Source organism: Muscardinus avellanarius (assembly GCF_963383645.1).
Source record: "Muscardinus avellanarius genome assembly, chromosome: 14".
NCBI classification, from domain to species: domain Eukaryota; kingdom Metazoa; phylum Chordata; class Mammalia; order Rodentia; family Gliridae; genus Muscardinus; species Muscardinus avellanarius.
The window spans coordinates 22,466,505-22,487,461 of record NC_137800.1 but is presented as its reverse complement, the minus strand read 5'-3'; the positions used below and the strand labels follow the sequence as shown (position 1 = coordinate 22,487,461).

At 35.3% G+C, this 20,957-nt stretch overlaps 1 protein-coding gene across 6 annotated transcripts in view; it reads right to left on the bottom strand.

Annotated features, from left to right (window-relative positions):
* The window catches only part of CLCN3 (chloride voltage-gated channel 3), a gene marked incomplete at both ends in the record, with an annotated part of 59,420 nt that overhangs the window by 19,084 nt on the left and 19,379 nt on the right, over positions 1-20,957 (bottom strand). For all 6 annotated transcript variants that reach the window (XM_080710784.1, XM_080710785.1, XM_080710787.1 and 3 more), the window contains 5 exons: positions 3,986-4,192; positions 5,229-5,351; positions 6,844-7,031; positions 8,544-8,643; positions 12,220-12,377. In XM_080710784.1, the coding sequence (XP_080566910.1) occupies positions 3,986-4,192; positions 5,229-5,351; positions 6,844-7,031; positions 8,544-8,643; positions 12,220-12,377 (776 nt within the window). The remainder of the gene's footprint in view (positions 1-3,985; positions 4,193-5,228; positions 5,352-6,843; positions 7,032-8,543; positions 8,644-12,219; positions 12,378-20,957) is intronic.

Below are 20,957 nucleotides of genomic sequence, written 5' to 3'. Positions count from 1 at the left end.
AATAATACATATCATTTATTTGACCCATATTTATAATTATTTTTCAAAGAGCTTTTATTTTTAACTACTTTCATCCAATAAATATGAGGCTACCTAGAGCATTTCCTCAAATAGTCAATTTTTACATCTATGGAAGAGAAATTATAAATAAACATTACGTTAGCATGGCTGAGAACATGTGCTGTACACTAGAGCTGCTGGGATGACACGCTGCTTCTGCCACTTACTACCAATGAGACCAAGAAGAAATAACTTACCCTCTATGTGCCTCAGTTTTCTCTAAATGGAGGATGCAAGAGCATTACATAGCTCATAAGGATTAAATAATATACATAAGGTGCTTAGACCATCATGTGGAATTCAGTAAGCACTTTATATGAGTTTGGTAAGTTACAAATAAACAAATATTTGTTTTAAATAAATTGTGCCTGGCTTTAGGATATAGAATCTGCTTATTTCAAAGAGGAAGAGAAGCAAATTTTATTTTTTTTCTCTAATAGGACTACACACAGTACATCTATGCAATGATTTGTTCTAATCCAATATAACTTATGTACATGCTTTAATCTGTTTCATAAGTATCTAACAAGCATTAATTTAAAACATGTCAAGGGCCGGGTGTGGTGGCACACGCTTGTAATCCCCGCACTTGAGAGGCGGAGACAGGAGGATCGCGCTGGTTCGAAGCCAGACCGGCTGGCTTAAGAGACCCTGTTTCCAAAAATAAAAAAGTATAAAATAGGTCTGGGAGTGTAGCCCGGAGGTAGAAGGGCTTCCAGGAACCCTAGTACCACCAAAAAAACCACAAAAAAACAAACATGTCAAGGAAGTAAGCATAGGAAGAAATCTTGCATTTAAGGAGAAAATTCTTACCATGTATAAACTAAGGTAACAGAATGACAATATCATAAAAGGAAACTAATCACCATCCTTTGTACATTAAATGTAGGTGAATTAGCCGGGCGTGGTGGCACACACTTGTAATCCCCGCGCTTGGGAGGCGGAGATAGAAGGATCGTGCAGGTTCGAAGCCGGCCTTGCTGGTTTAAGAGACCTGTTTCCAAATGAAAATATAAAAAAATAGGTCTGGGAGTATAGCCTGGGGGGAGAAGGGTTTCCAGGAACCCCAGTCCCCCCCCCAAAAAAAATGTAGGTGAATTAATTCAACTTAACCTATTACAATAAATTACACATTTATTTATTTATTTATTTATTTATTTATTTATTTATTTATTTATTTATTTATTTATTGGTGGTACTGGGGTTCCTGGAAACCCTTCTACCTCCGGACTACACTTCCAGACACCTATTTTTTATATTTTTTATTTGGAAACAGGGTCTTTTAAGCCAGTGCAGCTAGCTTCAAACCTATGCAATTCTCCTGTGTCTGTCTCCCAAGCGCGGGGATTGCACCACCACACCCGGCTTTTAATGTAATTTATAGTAAATAAAAACCTTACTGCAAAATGTCAAAGCACAAAAGAAAGGAAACGAACTGAACTGAGGAGACATATGCAAGAGCTCCAGCTTGGCCACTAACTTGCTGTGTGTTACAGTATGGTTTGGGTTTTGTTTTGAATACACACAAACACACACCCACACAGTTACAGGACAAAGGTTAAGAGTATAGTCCTTGTGGAGTCAGGAAAAAAAATGAAACTCAATCCATGTTCAGCCAGTAACTAGCCATGTGATCTTGAGAAGTCAGCTGGCTATTATAAGCCCTAGTTTCCTAATCTATAAGTGAGCAAAACAATAACATTACTAGGGTTATTAGGGAATTAAATTTTAAGATCCAAGTACAGTACTTGTTATATAATACCATATACATAGTAATGAATAATGCTAGCTATTTTTGTTATACAGTATTAAAATCACAACTGTTAGCCAGGCGTAGTGGTGCATACTTGTAATCCCCACGCTTGGGAGGCTGAGACAGGAGGATCACACAGGTTCGAAGCCAGCCTCAGCTACTTAGTGAGGCTCTCAGCAACTTAGTGAGGCCCTGTTTCAAAATAAAATATAAAAAATAGGGCTGGGAGTATACCTGGAGGTAGAAAGCCCCTGAATTCCACCCCTAGTACCACAAAAAAAAAAAATCACAATTGTTAGTCAGAGATGGAGCTATGTTTATAAATGCATACCTTTTTTTCCTTCTTCTTCAGTGCTGGGTATGAAACCCAGGGACATTCTACATTCAAGCTACACACCCAGCCCTATTTTTTATTCATAATTTTGAAACAGAATCTCAGTGACTTGCAAAGGGCCTCACTTAGTAGATGAGGCTGTCCATGAACTGCAATTCTCCTGTCTCAGCCTCCTAAATGCTGGGATTACAAGCGTGCACCACCATGCCCAACTAAGTGTCTACTTTTGAAATACCTATTTTGTGTGTGTGTGTGTGTGTGTGTGTGTGTGTGCGTGCGCGTGTGTGTGGTACTGGAGATTGTTGTCTCACTAAGTAGATGAGGTTGTCCACAAACTACAATCCTCCTGTCTTAGCCTCCCAAATGCTGGGATTACAAGCATGTGCCACCACACCCAGCTAAGTGTCTATTTTTGAAATACCTATTTTGTCTGTGTGTCTGTGTGTGTCTGTGTGTGTTACTGGAGATTGAACTTAGGGGCATTCTACCTCTGAGCTATACCCCCAGCCCCATTTTATTGTTAATTTTTAAATAGGGTCTCACTAAGTTACGGAAAGCCTTACTAAGTAATTGAGCCTGACCATAAACCTGTGATCCTCCTGTCTCAGCCTCCCAAACTGGGATTACAAGCTTGTGCTACCACGCCCTGCTGAAAAACTTATTAATACTTATTAGAAAGCACTAGAATTTATCAATTAAAGAACTAAATAGTTTGACAAAACATTCTACTTTTTTGTTATATTACATGAAAAAGGCAAGATGGGGATGACAGTATACATAGTGGTATATCATTTGCCAAGTATTTGCAAGGCTCCAAGTTTGAGATCCTCAGCACTAACACCAAAAAACAACCAACAACAACAATGAAAGCACAACAGAATGAAAGATGCTGTGCTAGAGCCAGAACCTTAAATTCTCAGTATTTAATGATATACACACATACTTTAAGAACTCTAAGGAGATATTAGGGTCTTGGTTGAGCAAGTTGGAAGGAGGGTAAGAGAAGATAGGAGGGAAGGTAGATGTGTTCAGTGCATGATGTGTTAATGCATGGAAATGTTATTAATTTGTACAATTAATATATGTAAAAACTAATTATTATTATTATTATTATTATTATTATTTTTTGGTGGTACTGGGGTTCCTGGAAGTCCTTCTACCTCCGGGCTACACTACCAGACCTATTTTATACTTTTTTATATTTGGAAACATGATCTCTTAAGCCAGCTCGGCTGGCTTCGAACCTGCGCGATCCTCCTGTCTCTGCCTCCCAAGCGCGGGGATTATAAGCATGTGCCACCACGCCCGGAAAAACTTAATATCTTAATATCTCTGTAACACTTAGGCTGTAGATTAAGATCTGGGAAAACAGAATTAGGCTCTGAAGTCTAGAAGTAATATAGAGAAAATCTAGAGAAATGAGAAGAAGCCTTTTATTTTATTTATTTGTACTGAGGATTGAACCAAGGGTATTCTATCTCTGAGCCATACCCCCAGGCTTATTTTATTTTTTGTATTTGGAAACAGGGTCTCACTAAAAATAATGTTATGATTGGAAAACATTTCCAAAGAGGAAAGACCTTATGAAAGATCAACTGAAACCAAATGGATACCAGCTGGTCTACCTAAAGCATTCTAAAATATAGGAGTAACTGAGCAGCAAAGATGTCAGGAAATCAGAAAAGGAAAAGAAGCACAAACTAATTCCAAAACAATTTTTTAAAATACCGAAGTCATTCAATGGAGTGAAATGTGGCCTTCATACTAGGAGAGTCCCCGTGGACATCGCCTATATAACAGATATGATTCTGTCAAATGAACTACAAAAGAACACTTACCTCCCTTTTTTTAGCTTCGTTTGTGCTATACTTTGGAAAGAGGTAGGAAAAGATATTTCCGCAGCAACAGGCAACATGTACCAGGGGGCCTTCTTTTCCTAAACTCAAACCTGATGCCACAGCCAGTACTAAAGTGATGGTTTTAATCATTAAAGTCCATTTTCCCAAGTAACCTCTGATGATGAATCCACTCAAAATAGTTTTAATCTACGAAAGAAAATTGAAACAGCTTAATTTCCTTTAGAAAACATAAAAATTTAACCAATCTAAAATGTTCTCTTGTTTTACTCAAGACTACATGGCATATATTAGTAAACTATGGAACAACCCACAATTTTTCAAAAACTTTATTATGCCGTTTATAAAACTTATATCACATTCTAATTCTCTACTTAGAGCCAAAAGGCAACCCTATCTCAATAAACAAAAATAACAGGCAACATTACAGCAAATGCAGATCTTAATTTCAAGGGCTGTGATTATATAACCCAGGAAAGGCAAATGTAAGTATTTCTATTGTTGAAATGAGCATAAAAAATTTAGATGCACTTCAGACTGGCTGGCAGAAAATGAGATATTCTGCATTCTCAGAGTACTTTAATTATGTGGAAAGTTTTACTATATATTAAGAATAACTGATGATAATGGCTAACTCCTGCATTATAATGTTCCTTATTAAAGATATTCTTAACTAGTTCAGCTTTAACAATCACTACAATTTAGTTCTTAAAGAAATCCATTAGGAAAAAGCTTATTCAGAAAAATAAAAGGGGAAGAAATAAGTTCAAGTTTGATTCTCCTTTAAATTACTGTGGATAAAAAATAAAACCCAAAAATTTGTACTGACTGTGATCAAATGTTTTCTCAAAATGTAAAATGGCCAAATTCAAGAATCATTAACTTATTTGATGTAATCAAAAGTTATACAAAAGAGAATTATTGTATTAAAATCAGGGTCATAACAGAAAACATCAAAGAATCTTAAGGCACAAGATATTTTTCTAGGCTCTTGTTGTCTAACCAAGTTTTCTGATATTTGTCATGTGCTAAATTAGTGATGAGTTAAAAAAAATCAGTCTCCACAGCAAATGATGAACCGATTATTGGAAAAAAATTTTTTTCAATGATATCTACAATCAGCTTATATGCTTTAAATTTCTTTTTTCATATTAGAAAAAGCATTTTCCCCAAAAAAGGATCATAATAATAACTGTTTATGGCTACTAAATATTATATGTCTTACCTCTGGAATTCCAGAACCACAGGCATATGGAGCAAATACCTTTACCAGGGAAACTGCGAGAAAGGCAAAACTCAAGGCCCAGAAGATGTACATTATGTAGTTCATGATATAAGAACCGGGACCCTTAAAAAAAAAAATAGCCCAAGAGTATTAATTTACAGTGCCTCTCTTTGAGTGTGTGTGTGGAGGGGGGAGGAGGTACTGTAGATTGAACTCAGAAGCATTCTACCTCTGAGCTATACCTCTATCCCTGGAAACAGGGTCGCACTAAGTTGCGTAGAACTTCACTAAGTTGTAGAGGCTGCCTTTGAACTTGTGATCCTCCTGTCTAAGCCGCCCAAGTACTGGTATTACAAGCATGCACCACCATGCCTGGCTCCTTTTTATTTTCTTGAAACAGGATCTCACTAAGTTGCTGACAGTGTAGCTAAATTGCTAAGGCTAGCCTTACATCTGTGATCTTCACATCTTAATCTTCCAAGTACTGGGGTTGCAGATAGTCACCACTTCACCAGGCTAAAATGCATCTCTAAGGCAGCCAGTACTCAAAAACAACAACAACAACAACAACAACAACAAAAAAAAATACTTGGGTAAAACTTTTCTTGAGACAGGATCTGGCTATGTTGCCCAGGCTAGCTTTGAACTCCTGGGATCAAAGGACCCTCCTGTCTCAGTCTCCCAAGTAGCCGGGACTATAGAATATGATACCATAATCAGCTAGGCAAACCTTTAAAAGCTCTCATAGTTTATTTTCACAATAATAAAATGTTTACATTACCAAAATATCTAAGTATAATCCAAAAAATAATTCCAATACATACCACGTAGCCTTAATCCCATTTAATCCTCTTTCTGATCCCTATAGTCTTGTTACCAAGACATTTATAACCTCTGCCTACCCACACACAATGCTTTGGAAACAACTGGTGGAGACAAAGTTGGACTGGCACTCAGATTTCATTCTCCAAAAGTTCATTAAACTGAACTCAATTAAACCAGGCGAGGAAGAATATACTACACATCTTATTAGAAAATGCATTCTTTTAAACTCTTAAGTTCAGGACAGCAAAATTTTTAAGATATATATTCATATATAAATAATATTCTAAGTTCCAGGATAGCCTACATTACAGAGTATTAGAGCATTAAGATAATCATTTAAGTACTCTAATGCCACAAAGAAAAATCTCTAAATTTCTTTAAGATATTTTCATTTAGAAGGCTTATTTATCTTAATAATTTATATTCTCATAATTCATATTTCCTAATCTGAATTATGTGTTAACTATTTTAGTAATTTCATAGTAACTTTCAAAGATTGTATTACAATGAATACAATGAATGTTTTCTAACATAACTCACATAAATAAATTTGTACTATAACCCAGGTGACCTTTATATATGACTATATAATTACATACAAATGTTGTTTGAAATAGTATTTTTTCCTATTGTAATATAGTCTCATGTTTTCCATTCTACTCTATAACACATTTTTTTTCCTTTAATGCAGGGTGCAATTATCTAATGCATGATTAATTCTATAATTAAGTGAACTAAAGACATTTCACTATCTCAGTGATTAACTCATCTTGAATAAAGCCAGACTCACCTCTGCTTGACCTATAATTAATTCTGCCCATGTTTTCCACTGTGGGCACTTATCCCTCTCTTCGAATGTAGTTTCATTAGATCCCCAGCAACACTGTTCATGGTTATACCACAATGCACTGAGGCAAATGCCTTCTTTTAGGTCAGTCATCCAGTCAGCAGCAATGTCTATTAATCCAGCCAATGCCCCTGTAAAAACATATTGGAAATGGTAAAAAAAAATAAATAAATAAAATAAATCATTTTTTAGGAGTCAAGAACTAATCTAGTTAAGAGATTAATGGAAAGGAGATTTCCTATAAATAAAAGCTCACTAGGAACTATGTGGATATAAGATTTTCAAATTTTAAATATAAGTATACATACAGTACCTTAAAAACTATAAGAGCTATTCTTTAAAATAAATTACTGGCCAGACGTGGTGGCACACGCTTGTAATCCCCACGCTTGGGAGGCGGAGACAGGAGGATCGTGCTGGTTCAGAGCCAGCCTCACTAGCTTAAGAGACTCTGTTTCCAAATTTAAAAAAATATGAAAAATAGGTTTGGGAGTGTAGCCCGGCAGCAGAAGGTCTTCCAGGAACCCCAGTGCCACCGAAAAAAAAAAAAAAAAGAAATTACTATTACTTATTTAAAATTAAAACCAAATCTTATCATTCAAGTCAACTGTAATTTTTTAGAAAGTCTTTAAAAGATACTCAAGCACATTAGAAAGACAGCTATTTGGCAGGAGATTCATCTATCTTGGCTGTTGAAGTCAGGATTTCTAAGTAGTATGTTTCAAACCAAAACTTAATTGACAGACTTACAAATGCTGTAAAACTCATTAAAATTTAATGTCCATTAGAAATAGTGAATTTCATATCATGTATAAATTACTGCAGCAGATTTACAAGTTTTTCTTAAATAACAAAAAACCATATATAATGTCAAGATTACTTTATTGACAAAATAAAAATACATAAATTCATGGTCAAATCTGAGTTATTTTATATAAAAAGATAAATGAATCACACAGAGTCCAGATGGTTCTTGAGCATGACCGTTAGTGTTGTCAATCTTTCCCCCTCTTATCTCAAGTTTTCTGGACATAATAAAAGTGATAAAAAAAATCCTTAATATTTGTTTTCACATTCTCAACTGCTCTGTGTTTAAAACTGCCCACCCGGGACTTTGTTGCCATGCTGTACAGCACAGTGGCTAAAGGCATAGTCTCTTGAGCTAGACTGCTGAATTAAAACTGGCTAAGCACTCACGTGCCTACAAATGACCTCAGCCCTGGTCCTCTACTGCTCTGGCTCTCCAGTCCCTTCAGGGTATTGTCATAGCAACTGTGCATCAGAATTGCCATGAGACTGAAATGCATGTAAAGATTTTAGAATACTGAATGACACATGGGAGGCACTAAATAAAAATTAGCCATTAAAATATCAAAATAGAAGAAATTTCACTGGTTATCTGGTTACAGTTATGGAAACTGAGCTCAAAAAGAGACTGAGTTAAAAAGACACTTAAAGTGACAGAACCAAGACCAGACTCAGGACCCTCCTGCCTCTTAAAATCTAAGAATATTTTTTGAGGGAGGGAAAAAAGGCATTAAAAAATACAGCAGAATCTGGAGAGAAAATTTGAAGGAAGAAGTGGAGAACTATTTATAGTTCTGTTCATTTTAAAAAAGAATTATTTTAAAGATTTTCTTTACCTGATGCCAATCCTGTTAGTGTTACTACTAGCCATCCTGACCACGCATCATACAAACTTTTCGTCATTTCCCATGCTGACTCTTTCTTTTTGCTGTTGATCTGAAATTAGAAATGTTTATGCTTCATTTTTTTCAAACTATAAATAGAAGCCACAATTTCAGGATCTAGCAGTTTTTCTCAGTTACCTTAAACAGAGAAGTACCTTCTGAACTAAACAGCAGGGAAGGTAAGTTTTGGCCAAAGTCAGATGACTGGGAAGCCAGATGATAAGCATTTACCTAAAGATCTATATTTTAATAAAAAGTCAGGATTTGAGTGCAAAGGGGTCTATGAACCACATAAAAGTCTGACCCACCCATGTGGGTGTGGTGGTGCATGCCTGTAATTCTAGTACTTGGGAAGTTGAGACAGGAGGATTGCAGGTTCAAGACAACCTCAGCAAAAAGTGAGACTCTTATGGTGGTACATGCTTGTAATTCCAGTACTTGGGAGGCTGACAAAGGAGGATCACAGGTTTGTACCAGCCTCAGATACTTAGTGAGGTCCTCTGCAACTTAGTGACAACTTGTTTCAAAATAAAAGGATAAAAAATAGGGCTGGGGTACAGCTTGGATGTAGAATGCCCCTGGGTTCAATTCCCAGTACCACAAAGTTAATTAGTTAACCAATTAATTAATTTGGGCTGGGGGGTATAGCTCAGAGTTACAGTCCCCACGCTCAATCTCCAGTAACATAAACACATATACAAAAAGACTTCTGAATTGAATCAAATTCTAACACAGGTATGTTTATGTTAGTGGAATAAGAAAATACTATTGAAAATATCTGTCATTTTCTGATATTTATAGTTAAGTGGATTATAAAAGGTAATATCTTTAAAAGGTAACATCAGTATAGAACAATAAAGGACCATAAATACAATGTAGAATAGTCTTGTGGATAAAGAGAGTCCCCAAATTTATAGATCTGTAAATATACAAGTGTGAAGAGTTCCAATCTCACTGGTAGGATCCAAAGGCTCCTTCATCACTGTATACAGCAAAAGAAAAGTGTCCTTCATTGAATACAGTGTAGGCAGTTAGGAGAAAAAAGGAAGGTAATAGATTGATCCAGATCTAAGTCCATCAAGACACAAGATGACAAGTCTCATCTCTCTCATAAGAATGAAATTCTTTTTTTAAAAAAAAATATACTTTTTGGCCAGGTGTGGTGGCACACACTTGTAATCCCAGTATTCAGGAGGCTGAGACTGGAGGATCGCGATTTGTGGACAGCCTCAGTTACTTAGTGAGGTCCTCCGCAACTTAGTGAAACCCTGTTTCAAAATTAAGGAAAAAAAATTAGGGAAGGGGGTATAGGCCAGAGGTAGGATGCCCCTTGGTTCCATCCTCAGACCCAGAAAAAAAAAATGTATACACACACACACACACACACACACACACACAATCACACACATACACCTTTTTTGGTGCACTGTAATTAAACATCATAGTAAGGTGTAAAGTGAAATAAACATACATGCACACAGCACTTGGTAAGTGAATTTCTAAACCTACTCCCTAACTAGCCCAAACTACTTCTGTCCTACTAGGATTGTGTTTTTAAAAGCTATATTCTCTACCTAGGACTTTAGTGCTCAACCATCCTGCTGCAGGAAAGCTTCAGCTGGAATTCAATGACCTGGTCTATTTTAAGCATGCGGTCTATGTGGTCTATCTGAAGTCACACGGCTCCATTAAAAAAACAAAACAAAACTGAGGATACAGCTTAGGAGTAGAGCACCTGCCCTGCACCTATGAGGCCCTGGGTTCAAACAACACACACACACACACACACACACACACACACACACACACACACCTACATCAGTTGGAATAAGGAAATTTTATTCCTATACTAAAAGCATCCAAGCATCCAAACACAGGCATTAATACTTTGTACAACTACAGGTTAAGTTAGCCTGGGTAACTGAGGCCCTGTCTCAAAAAATGAAAAAGGCATGAGATACTACTCAGTGATAGAGTGCCTTGGGTTCAATCCCCAGTACCAAAAAAAATTTTTTTAATTAAAAAAGAAAAAAAAGTGACTAAATTCAACATTACTTTTTCTCACTAAACATAACTAATGTCTGATAACATGTAATATTAAATGAGTTTCAGACTACCATTCTCTTTGCACTAATGCTTATCACCCCAATCACTAAACCAATGCTTGATAGTAAATAACAAGCACAAAAAAGATAGTTATGCACATGTTCACTCATCATTACTTCTAAGAAAAATAAAAAAATCTTCTAAATCTTTTTAAGTATATAATACTTGTTAAACTTTAAAACATCTATGTAGTGAAAAATTCTGTAGCAATTAGTAAGGATACACTTGTTTGAGGGGAAAAAGCATGGGCTAGAAGTATGCTGTTTATCTAAGAAAGATAATATAAATACATATGGTTGTGTTTTTAAAGTGAAGGGATAAACCATATGATTAAAAATGTAAATCATTACTTGTAGGGGAGAAAGACAAGGTTAAAAGGAACAGAGAAAGAAACTAGACTTCTTTGAATATATGTTTTGTACATTTAGCTTTGAAACCATAGAAATATTCTAAATAATTATAAAAAGCAAAATTAAAACTAAAAACACAATTTTTGAAAAAAAATCAAAATAAATTAAAACAAATGAATCTAAATACATCTACATGGTAACATAATGACATAGAAAGAAAATATTCCAAGGGACTTTGAAACAGTAGTTTGTATAACATTAGCAGGATCAATAGTAAGACAAATATTACAGAAAAAAACACTAAAATTTTCAGAAAGTATATTGTTGGTGATACTTTTTCTGACAGTGGTGTGTATGCGCGCGCGTGTGTGTGCATATGTATGTGCACTGAATTAAGTTACAAAGTTTGTAATGTTGACGTTTTTGGCATGACTGTGACTTAATGGGGACCAATTTGAGAACTAGACATTAAGCCCTTTGGGAAATGAATTTAAATTAGAACACTAAAAATATATATATAAATTAATTAGAAAACTACATAAACTTACAAGACTAGAAATGCAGCCTCTAGCGATGTAGAAAATTTTTCAAAGATATTTTTTCTTTTTCAAAAATACATACTTTGGATTATATTATACCAGTGAGTCATGGCTGTCAATAAAAAGAATCTATACATTGTACTACATGTAAGCATTTTTTAAATTACTGACTTATTAAGACACACAAAAAGCTTTATTCAGGATTCAATCTGAGAAATATTTCAGAATTTAATACTGAAAAGGGAATAAGACAGCAAAGTCCAAAAAATTATTTCCCAGTACAAATCTTCTTTTTTTATAATATGATGGATTTTCACAAGCTTTCTCTCTTGCTTTAGCTTGCTCAGCTGCTCAAGGCCAAAAATTATGCTGACTTCACAGCTCAAACTTGGCTTGATCTTCTCCCAACCCATGCTGTGCTTTTTTTCTGTCTTTCCTACTTTGTCTTTTAATCATACTTCTTTGTTTTTAAGCTTTTCCAAAAGATATAGTATATAATTTTTTTAAAGAAAGAGGATAAAACAGATTTACAAAATGAAGAAAGTTACTTAAAAAATTTTAACATATTTTGATGGACTAAAATCAATGATGTGATCTCCATGCACTGTCTTCAAAAGTAACTGAAACACTTACCCGTCTATGCCTTTCTCTGTCTTTACATTTCTCTCGCACCCAATCAATAGTATGAAAATCATCATATGTACCGACACCTGGAATCGGTTCATCCAAAAGATCCAGTAAGTGTGTAGAACTATTAATACCACCTCCATTTGTCATTGTATAATGAGTTCCTACAGAAAGAAAAATGAAAATATTTTATAATAGACATTAGTGAATTTTGTGACCTTCTTAGAAGTTCATTGGTAAACTTTAAAGAAATAGTATCTCTTGAAATAATTTTAATAAAACAGAGAAATTTTCATAAAAATTATCCAAAATGTAGAAATATGGCAAATGATTCATGTCCCTTCATATGGTATAGTTATCAACAAGCAGCCTGCTGAATAATCATCTGATGCTCTGGAGAAGAGAATTTTGTGTGAATTAACATTCACTATTGATTAAAGAATAGACTCTAAAGTTGGACTGTCAGAGAAAACTGGTCGTCAATAGAGAATAATTGTCTGGTAAAATGTACATGGATTCTGTCTAGTAAGAAATATAGTCCTTGGAATTGTTGGGGGGTATGTGTATAATTTGTAAGAATTTCTTTCCTTCACTGACTATATGTATTTCAAATTCATAGATCCTCCTCAGAATCACATTTATCATCATGCAACTTCCTTTATTAGAGGTAAATAAATCTACAGTGAACACATGCTCACTATATATTTTATAAGAGTATAACAGACTTCAAGAAGGTTCCAGGGAGGACATTTAAAGACAATTCATGAAAAATAAATGTGGGCTGGGATGTAGCTCAGGGGTAGAATGTTTGCCTAGTGTGCGAGGCCCTGGAATAGATCTGCTGCACTGCAAAAACAATAACAAAACAAACAAAAACAAAAACAAAAGGAAACACCAATGGCTCATGTGTGTGTGTGTGTGTGTGTGTGTGTGTGTGTGCTGCTAGGAATTGAATCCAGAGGTACTCTACCTCTGAGCTACATCCCCAGCCCTTTTTATTTTTTTGTTTTTGAAACAGGTCATAACTAGGTTTCTGTAGCTGACCTCAAACCTGTGGTCTTCCTGTTTCATTCTCGCAAGTATTAGAATTATAGGCCTGAGCCACCATGCATGTCTTAGATGGCTTTTAAATAGAAACATAAGTTCAATCCAACACATTAAAAAGATGAGCAAATCATTCATTATAGTTTTTTTCTAAGAGGCTGGTAAAGATTTTTAAAAAGTGTCAATGCACTGAGTAGTAAAGTTACGGAAAAAAAGGCCCTGACACAAAATTAATAATTTAAATATAAACTGGTATAACCCTTTGGGGAAAGCCAAAGCTACCCAAATTTTAAAAAGTTTCCAAACCAGCAAATTCACTCCTAGGAATTCTTCCTACAGTTATTACTTGTATAATCCTTGAATAAGTTCATAAATCATAGACAAATCATGGACAATATGGAGAGAACAACACACTGTATGCTATAAAAAGAAAACAAGATTATAGCATGCTGAAATGTGCATCACCTAATACAAGGGCCAGACAAAAGTCAGAGAATAAATATTTTAGGGTGTTTCTGTGTGTGTGGTACGGGGGTTTCTGGAAACCCTTCTACCTCCGGGCTACACTCCCAGAGATATTTTATATAATTTTTAAATTTGGAAACAGGGTCTCTTAAGCCAGCGTGGCTGGCTTCGAACCTATGTGATCCTCCAGTCTCCACCTCCCAAGCACAGGGATTACAAGCGTGCACCACCACACCCGGCAATATTTTAGGTTTTGGAGGCCACATAATTGTAACTACTCAACTCTGCAACAACATCACAAAAAGAATCACAGAAATATATAAATGAATGGTATAAAAATGTTCCAATAAAACTTTTTACAAAACAGGTGAAGGGTATGATTTGACACATGGGCCAAAGTTTGTCAACTCATGATTTAAGGTCTGAACAAAACAAAATAAACTCAACTAATGACATTAAAATTTTTTATATAAGGCCAGGCGTGGTGGTGCATGCTTGTAATCCCAGCATACGGGAGGCTGAGATAGGAGGATCACAGTTCACGGACAGCCTCAGCTACTTAGTGAGACTTCTCCAACTCAGTGAGACCCAGTTTCAAAATAAAGAATAAAAATTAGGGCAGGGGTTATAGCTCGGAGGTCGAATGCCCCTGGGTTCCATCCCCAGACACGCAAAAAAAAAAAAAAAAAAAAAAAAAAAAAAAAAAATATATATATATATATATATATATATATATATATATATAAATGTCACTCATCTGTATAGAACAGGAGATACAAATATATTAAGAAAAATACTCCTCCTCACTTCAGGGTGCAATAAAAATGATACGGTCCAGTATCAAAGCACTATAAATGGAAATTTAGCCACATTAACTGTATTCAATTTGTTGTAAAGAAATCTTAGGACTAGTGTCTAGAACAAGATAAAATTAATTTTAGAAAATATCATAAAGAATATAAATTTTAAATTGTAATGTGGAGTAATTAGGCTTTAGTTTCACAATGAGAATAATAGCTATACATCTCAGGTAAGATAATTTATATCACTTTCTGAAAAGAAGAAATATATCATATTGGCATGTAAGAAATACTTCATGGCATGTAAGAAATACTTCATGAGTGGGGCGTGGTGGCACATGCTTGTAATCCCAGTACTTGAGATGTTGAGAGAGGAGGATCACAGGTTCAAAGCCAGCCTCAGCAGCTTAGTGACACCCTGTTTTCAAATAAAATATAAAAATAGGTCTGGAGGTACAGCCTGGAAGTAGACGGCCCCTGGGTTCCACCTCCAGTACCATAGGGAAAAACAAAAAGGAAAATGCTTAATATTACTCTTTGGAGAAATAAAAAAAAAAACAGGCCAAGGGAGAAATATAATTCAAGAACTAGATTTTTTTTTTTTTTCAGATTCATACATTGAATACTCAGGATTGAAGCCAGGGGCATTCTACCTCCAAGATACACCCCTAGCCCTATTTTATTTTTATTTTGAAACAGGGTCTCACTAAGTGGCATAGGACCTCACTAGCTGTGAACCTGCAATCTTCCTGTCTCAGCCTCCCAAGTGTGTGCCACCACATGTGGCTAAGAACTAGAATTATTGAATTTGACAGTAAAAGCAAAGATAGATCTGACCATTTTGAAGGCAATTTGGAAATACCTAAAAAAAGGTTTCTAAATTTTAGGATTGATTCAACAAGTACACAATGACTTAGGATTTCATTAAGACTTCGGGAAGATGGCAACCAAGAAAAGCAGCATTTACGAGTCTTGCTAACACTCAATAGTGCCACAAAATCAGCACTTTTCATACCCAGAAAACACTATCAGCAGAGAAATAAAAAATGTAAACACAAGGGACAGAGAAAAAGAAGTCTAGAAGAACAACCAGAAACCAAAAAAGAAACCAGCCCACAATGTGGCAGCAGAGCCGCGCCGGCACCATCTTCCCTCACAGCACCAGGCTCCAGAGAAGAAAGATAAACAAAGAGCCGAAGTGAGCAGCTGCGAATCATTTGGGTGTAATTCAGCAGTTCTTCCAGTGCAAAGAACGTCTAAAATTCCCAGTGGACAAGATCATCACGCCTTCCAGGGACTCAGAACGGAGCTCAAAACCAGAAAAGAAATACACCATCCTCACAGCCGAGGGCGTGGCAGCGGCTCCATATTGCCAGCAGTGGCGGCGAGTTCACCAGGCCTGACAACTCCAGATCAGTACGCACAATAACCATAAGTGAAATTGCAGCCACTACAGGAGAAATCCCAGCACTGCATGCCCAGGGACTTGCGCAGCTTTGATAATCTCCCTGGGTCTGAAATTTTACAGACCAACCCAGGAGCGGTGGCAGAGATACCACACCCTAGTTGTAGCTCCCTATGGGAAAACGCCCAGCCCAGCACCTCCCACGGTCTCGTGCAGCCTCGGTTAACTCCCTGGGTCTGAGACTTTACGATACAACCCAGTAAAGGAGTAGTGGCGGCTGAGATTACGACAAACTTGAGATCCAGAGCACCCTAAGTGAAGTCATGGTGACCCGGGTAAGAACCCAGAGAAGGCACAAACTTCTGAAATTATGGGAAAGAGGAACAACAATAGAGCAATGAATGCCCACAACCCCATAATATCAAATCAGAAATATAATATCAAATCAGAAATAAAAATTCGAAAAGAATTTAGAGAGAGTCTAAAAGAAATAAAGGATGCAATCATTGAAGTAAAGGCATTAATTCAAAGTATAAACAATCAATTAGACCACATGGAAAATAGAATCTCGCTCTTAGAGAATGAGCACTCCAAAAACAAACGCATAATTTATAACTTAGAAAAAAAATTAGATGGCAGGAATCTGACATTGAAGAAATATGGGCCCAGTTAAAGAAGAGCTAACCTAAGAATAATTGGAATAGAGAAGGGAAAAGAAAGTGAAACCAAAGGGATCAATAATATCTTCAAAGAAATAATAGCAGAAAATTTCCCAAACATAGAGCAAGAGGTTGATACACAGGTCCAAGAAACTTATAAAACTCCCTTTAGACAGGATCAGAGAAAAGGTTCCCCATGCCACATAATGTCAAAATGGCCAATGTAGAAGTCGAGCAGAGAATCTTAAAGGCAACAAAAACAAAAACAAAAGGCCAAGTGACATTCAGAGGCAAACCAATTAGAATCACTCCAGACTTCCCAAACCAAGTCATGAAAGCCAGAAGGACTTGGAGTAACATATTCCAAACTCTGAAAGAAAACAACATCCAGCCAAAAATGTCCTACCCAGCAAACCTATCTATCAGATTAGATGGGGAAATAAGAAGCTTCCATGACAAACAGAATCTGAAGGAATTTATGTCTTCAAAACCAGCACTAGAGAAAATACTCAAAGAGATTAACTACAAGGAGGAAATAGGTAATATACACCAGAACCAGAGAAACAAGATTTTCCATCCAGCAGACAACTAAGCAAAGAAGAATAAACAGTATTTCAAACAGAAATAAAATCTTACCATGTTAGGTATTAAAAGTTATCTCTCAATAATTACACTGAATATTTACATTCAGTGTAAATATTCAATTCCCCAATAAGAAGACGTAAGTGGTAAAATGGATTAAAAACCAGAATCCATCCATCTGCTGCTTACAAGAAACACACTTTACAAGTAAAGAGAATAACAAATTCAAGGTAAAGGGCTGGAGCAAGGTAATTCATGTTAAGTAGCCATCCTAACAAATGTGAAATAGTATTTCACTATAGTTTTTATTTGTATTTCCTTAATGATTAGTTATATTATGATAATGATGAGTGATATTCATGTGTTTATTGGTCATATAAAAATCTTTGGAGATTCATTACCTATTTTAGTCTTTTACCTATTTCTAAATTGTATTGTTTGCTTTTATTGTTGCTAATTTTTAGGATTTCTATTTGGAATATTAATATACCTTCAGATATAGCATTTGGAAATATTTTATTCCATTCTATCAGTAACTTTTAATTCTGTTTGCATTGTCTTTGGATGTACAATATTTTTTATTTTTTATGAAGTTTGTTTGTTTATTCTTTTGTTGTCTGTGCCTTTGGAATCATATCTAAGAAATCACTGCCAATTTCAATGTTGTGAAGTTTTATGACCCAGGTTTTCTTCTAAAAGTTTATAGTCTTAAGATTTACATTTAGGTCTTTTATCTATTTTGAGTTAATATTTGTATATGGTGTTAGGTAAGGGTCCAATTTTATGCCTTTTCATGTAACTGTTATTTTTCAACAATATTTAGAGAAAAAATTATTATTTCCTTCACCAAATGTTCTTGGAAACCTTGTCAAAAATAACCTGAGCATATATGGAAGAAATTATTTCTAGGCTTTTTATTTTATTCCACTGGTTTATATAGCTGCCTTTATAGCAGTACTACACTGTTTCGATTATTGTTGCTTTATAAGGTTTGAAATCAGAAATTGTACATCTTCTAGCTATGTTCTTTTTCGAGTTCATATTTCATGTTAGGATAGATTTTTTTTGAAAATAAGTAAATGTATAAAAAATAATATAAAGTCAAAAAAAGAAAAAAAAAGATTTCATTAAAAGTGTACTAATAAACTTAGTCTATTTTCTTTTACCTAACAGTGCTCTCTCTTATCTCCCTATTGAACACATTTGAATGTTTGCCTTGGGAAGGTGTAAAACTCCTAAAAGGAGAATAGTATATTGATTTCAGTGTTCTGGCAGAAATGCTCAAGGAATAAATAATTTACCAATTTTAGCTGAAGGATTAAAGGTCCAATAGCATTGCAATGTCTGTGTTCATTTACATAAAACACATACTCCAATTTATACTTCAAGCATTAAGCTCTTCCCCATCCCCCCACCCTAATTATATTCAGTAATTTTCACTTTGTCTAAGGTACTTTAAAGGCTACAAATATTCTTAAGAAGCAATTGGAAAATAAACATAATAGGCTGATTTTTAATTTCTTGACAAATCTAAGAAGTTTTGACTGTTTACCATATAATAATATTAAAATTAATAACTTAAAAATATTTTGGAAGAAAGTCAAGACCTTATATAGTACTTCTGTATTCTGTAGTATTCTGGTAAAAAAATCCACAAACTATCTTATAAGAAAAAAATCAATCTGAGAAAAATTCTGCATAATTTCTGTAGTATCTGGTCAAAAATCCATAAACTCAATCTTATAAGAAAAAATAAAACTGAGAAAAATTCTGCATATTAAGTGGTTTGTGCTCTTCAAAAATGTTGAAGCTGAAACAGATAAAGAAAAACTGAAGAACTGCTCTAGATTGAAGAAGCCTAAAAGAGATAAGTCAACTATAACATGTGCTCCAGGATTCAATCCTGAACCAAGAAATATGTCTCTCCTTTGTTACTAAAGGACATAGTGGGACAACAAGCATATTGAAAAAGGTCTAGAAATCAAATAATAGTCTTATATAAAACACTGTCCTTCCTTAAGAAAATATACACTGAAATATTTAGGGGTAAACATATATTATCTCTGCATTTTATTCTACATGATTCTGAAAAAATAATGTAGTACATGTATATATGCACTATTATCTCTAAAATTATATATGTTATAGATAAAATAGCATCTATAATACTGAGAAAAATAACAAAAGACAGAATGACAAATTGGAGTGAAGGGTATATGGGATTCTTTGTATTCTTTTCAAATCTCTGTGTCTAAAAATACCTTTTTATCATTGCTGGGAATTGTGCATGATAGTCAAGTGCTCTACCCCTGAACTTTACCTCCCGGGCAAAAGTTACTTTAAATAAAAAGTCTACTATGAAATGTTTTGCAAACTTCACTTTCCTCCCTGCACTCTCCTTAACTGGAAAAATAGACTTATTACTCTTCTATGGAAAAAAATGTTTAAAAAAGCAAAACTTCTATACCCCTCAACATGCATCCACAATATACACCCATACAAGGAATTTTCAGGCTGTTTGTACCATGAAGATAAGCAAGGGAAACCTGAGTCTTCAACCGACTCATGAATGAGGAAGCAAAAAAGTGGAAACTGCTATTTTCATTTTTATGAGATAGAAAAAGGTACAGCAGTGCAATAAACAGTTACATCAGTTATGTGCCTTGAGTTCAGTGCCTTTCCAATAGTTACTCTGTGGAAATTACTCTCACACATTAGTTTACAAAACTATACAGCAATTAATAAGACCTAAAAACCAGCAATTTTTTTCAGGTTTTAAATTTTCTTTTATTTTATTTTTGCGTGTCTGGGAATGGAACCCAGGGGCATTCGACCTCTGAGTTACGGCCCCTGCCCTATTTTTTATTCTTTATTTTGAAACCGGGTCTCACTGAGCTGCAGAGGGCCTCACTAAGCAGCTGAGGCTGTCTGCGAACCGCGATCTTCCCGTCTCCAGAATGCTGGGATTACAAGCGTGTGCCACGACTCCCGGCTAGTTTTTTTTTTTTTTTTTAAATGTGGATCATATTGAAAATGGCACACATTCAGACTGTGCTTGGTGCCCTCTCCCACCCCCAACGATGAATGTCCAGGTTGACCATGCTACACACTACTTTTACACATATTCGAATGTAGCTCCTCCATTAATCAACCTCAGCCTTCTTCCTCTCCTATCCTTCCAATCTAGCATTGCTGAGGTTTCCCCTCCATTATCTGGAGTCCCTCTGAAAATCAGCAATTTTCATTTTATTTTATTTTATTTTTTTATTTTTATTTTTGGTGGTACTGGGGTTCCTGGAAGCCCTTCTACCTCCAGGCTACACTCCCATACCTATTTTTTAACTTTATGTGGAAACAGGGTCTCTTAAGCCAGCAAGGCTGGCTCCGAATCAGCGCTCTTGTCTCTGCCTCCCAAACGCCACCACGCCCGGCGAAAACCAGCAATTTTTAAATTTAATCATTAACTTTAGTAGGTGATGCTTTAAATATTTTCTTTTGTAATATGTTCTGCCAAACGTGGAACTGTAAGTAGTAAAAGAAAGGAGAGAAGAAAGAATTTCTATCCTACTCTAAACTGGGTAGAGAATGTTCCATTTCTAATATTATTACAGAAATCCATAAATACTCCATGTAAGGAGTTTAAAACTATGTTTCTTAAGTTTTACAATATTCCTAAAATATCATTTTTGTGTACAGTTCATTGCTATCTAGATGTGTGTAATGTTTAACTTACACATGTTAAATGAGATGAACACAAATCAATTATATACATGTGTTAAATTTTTTGTG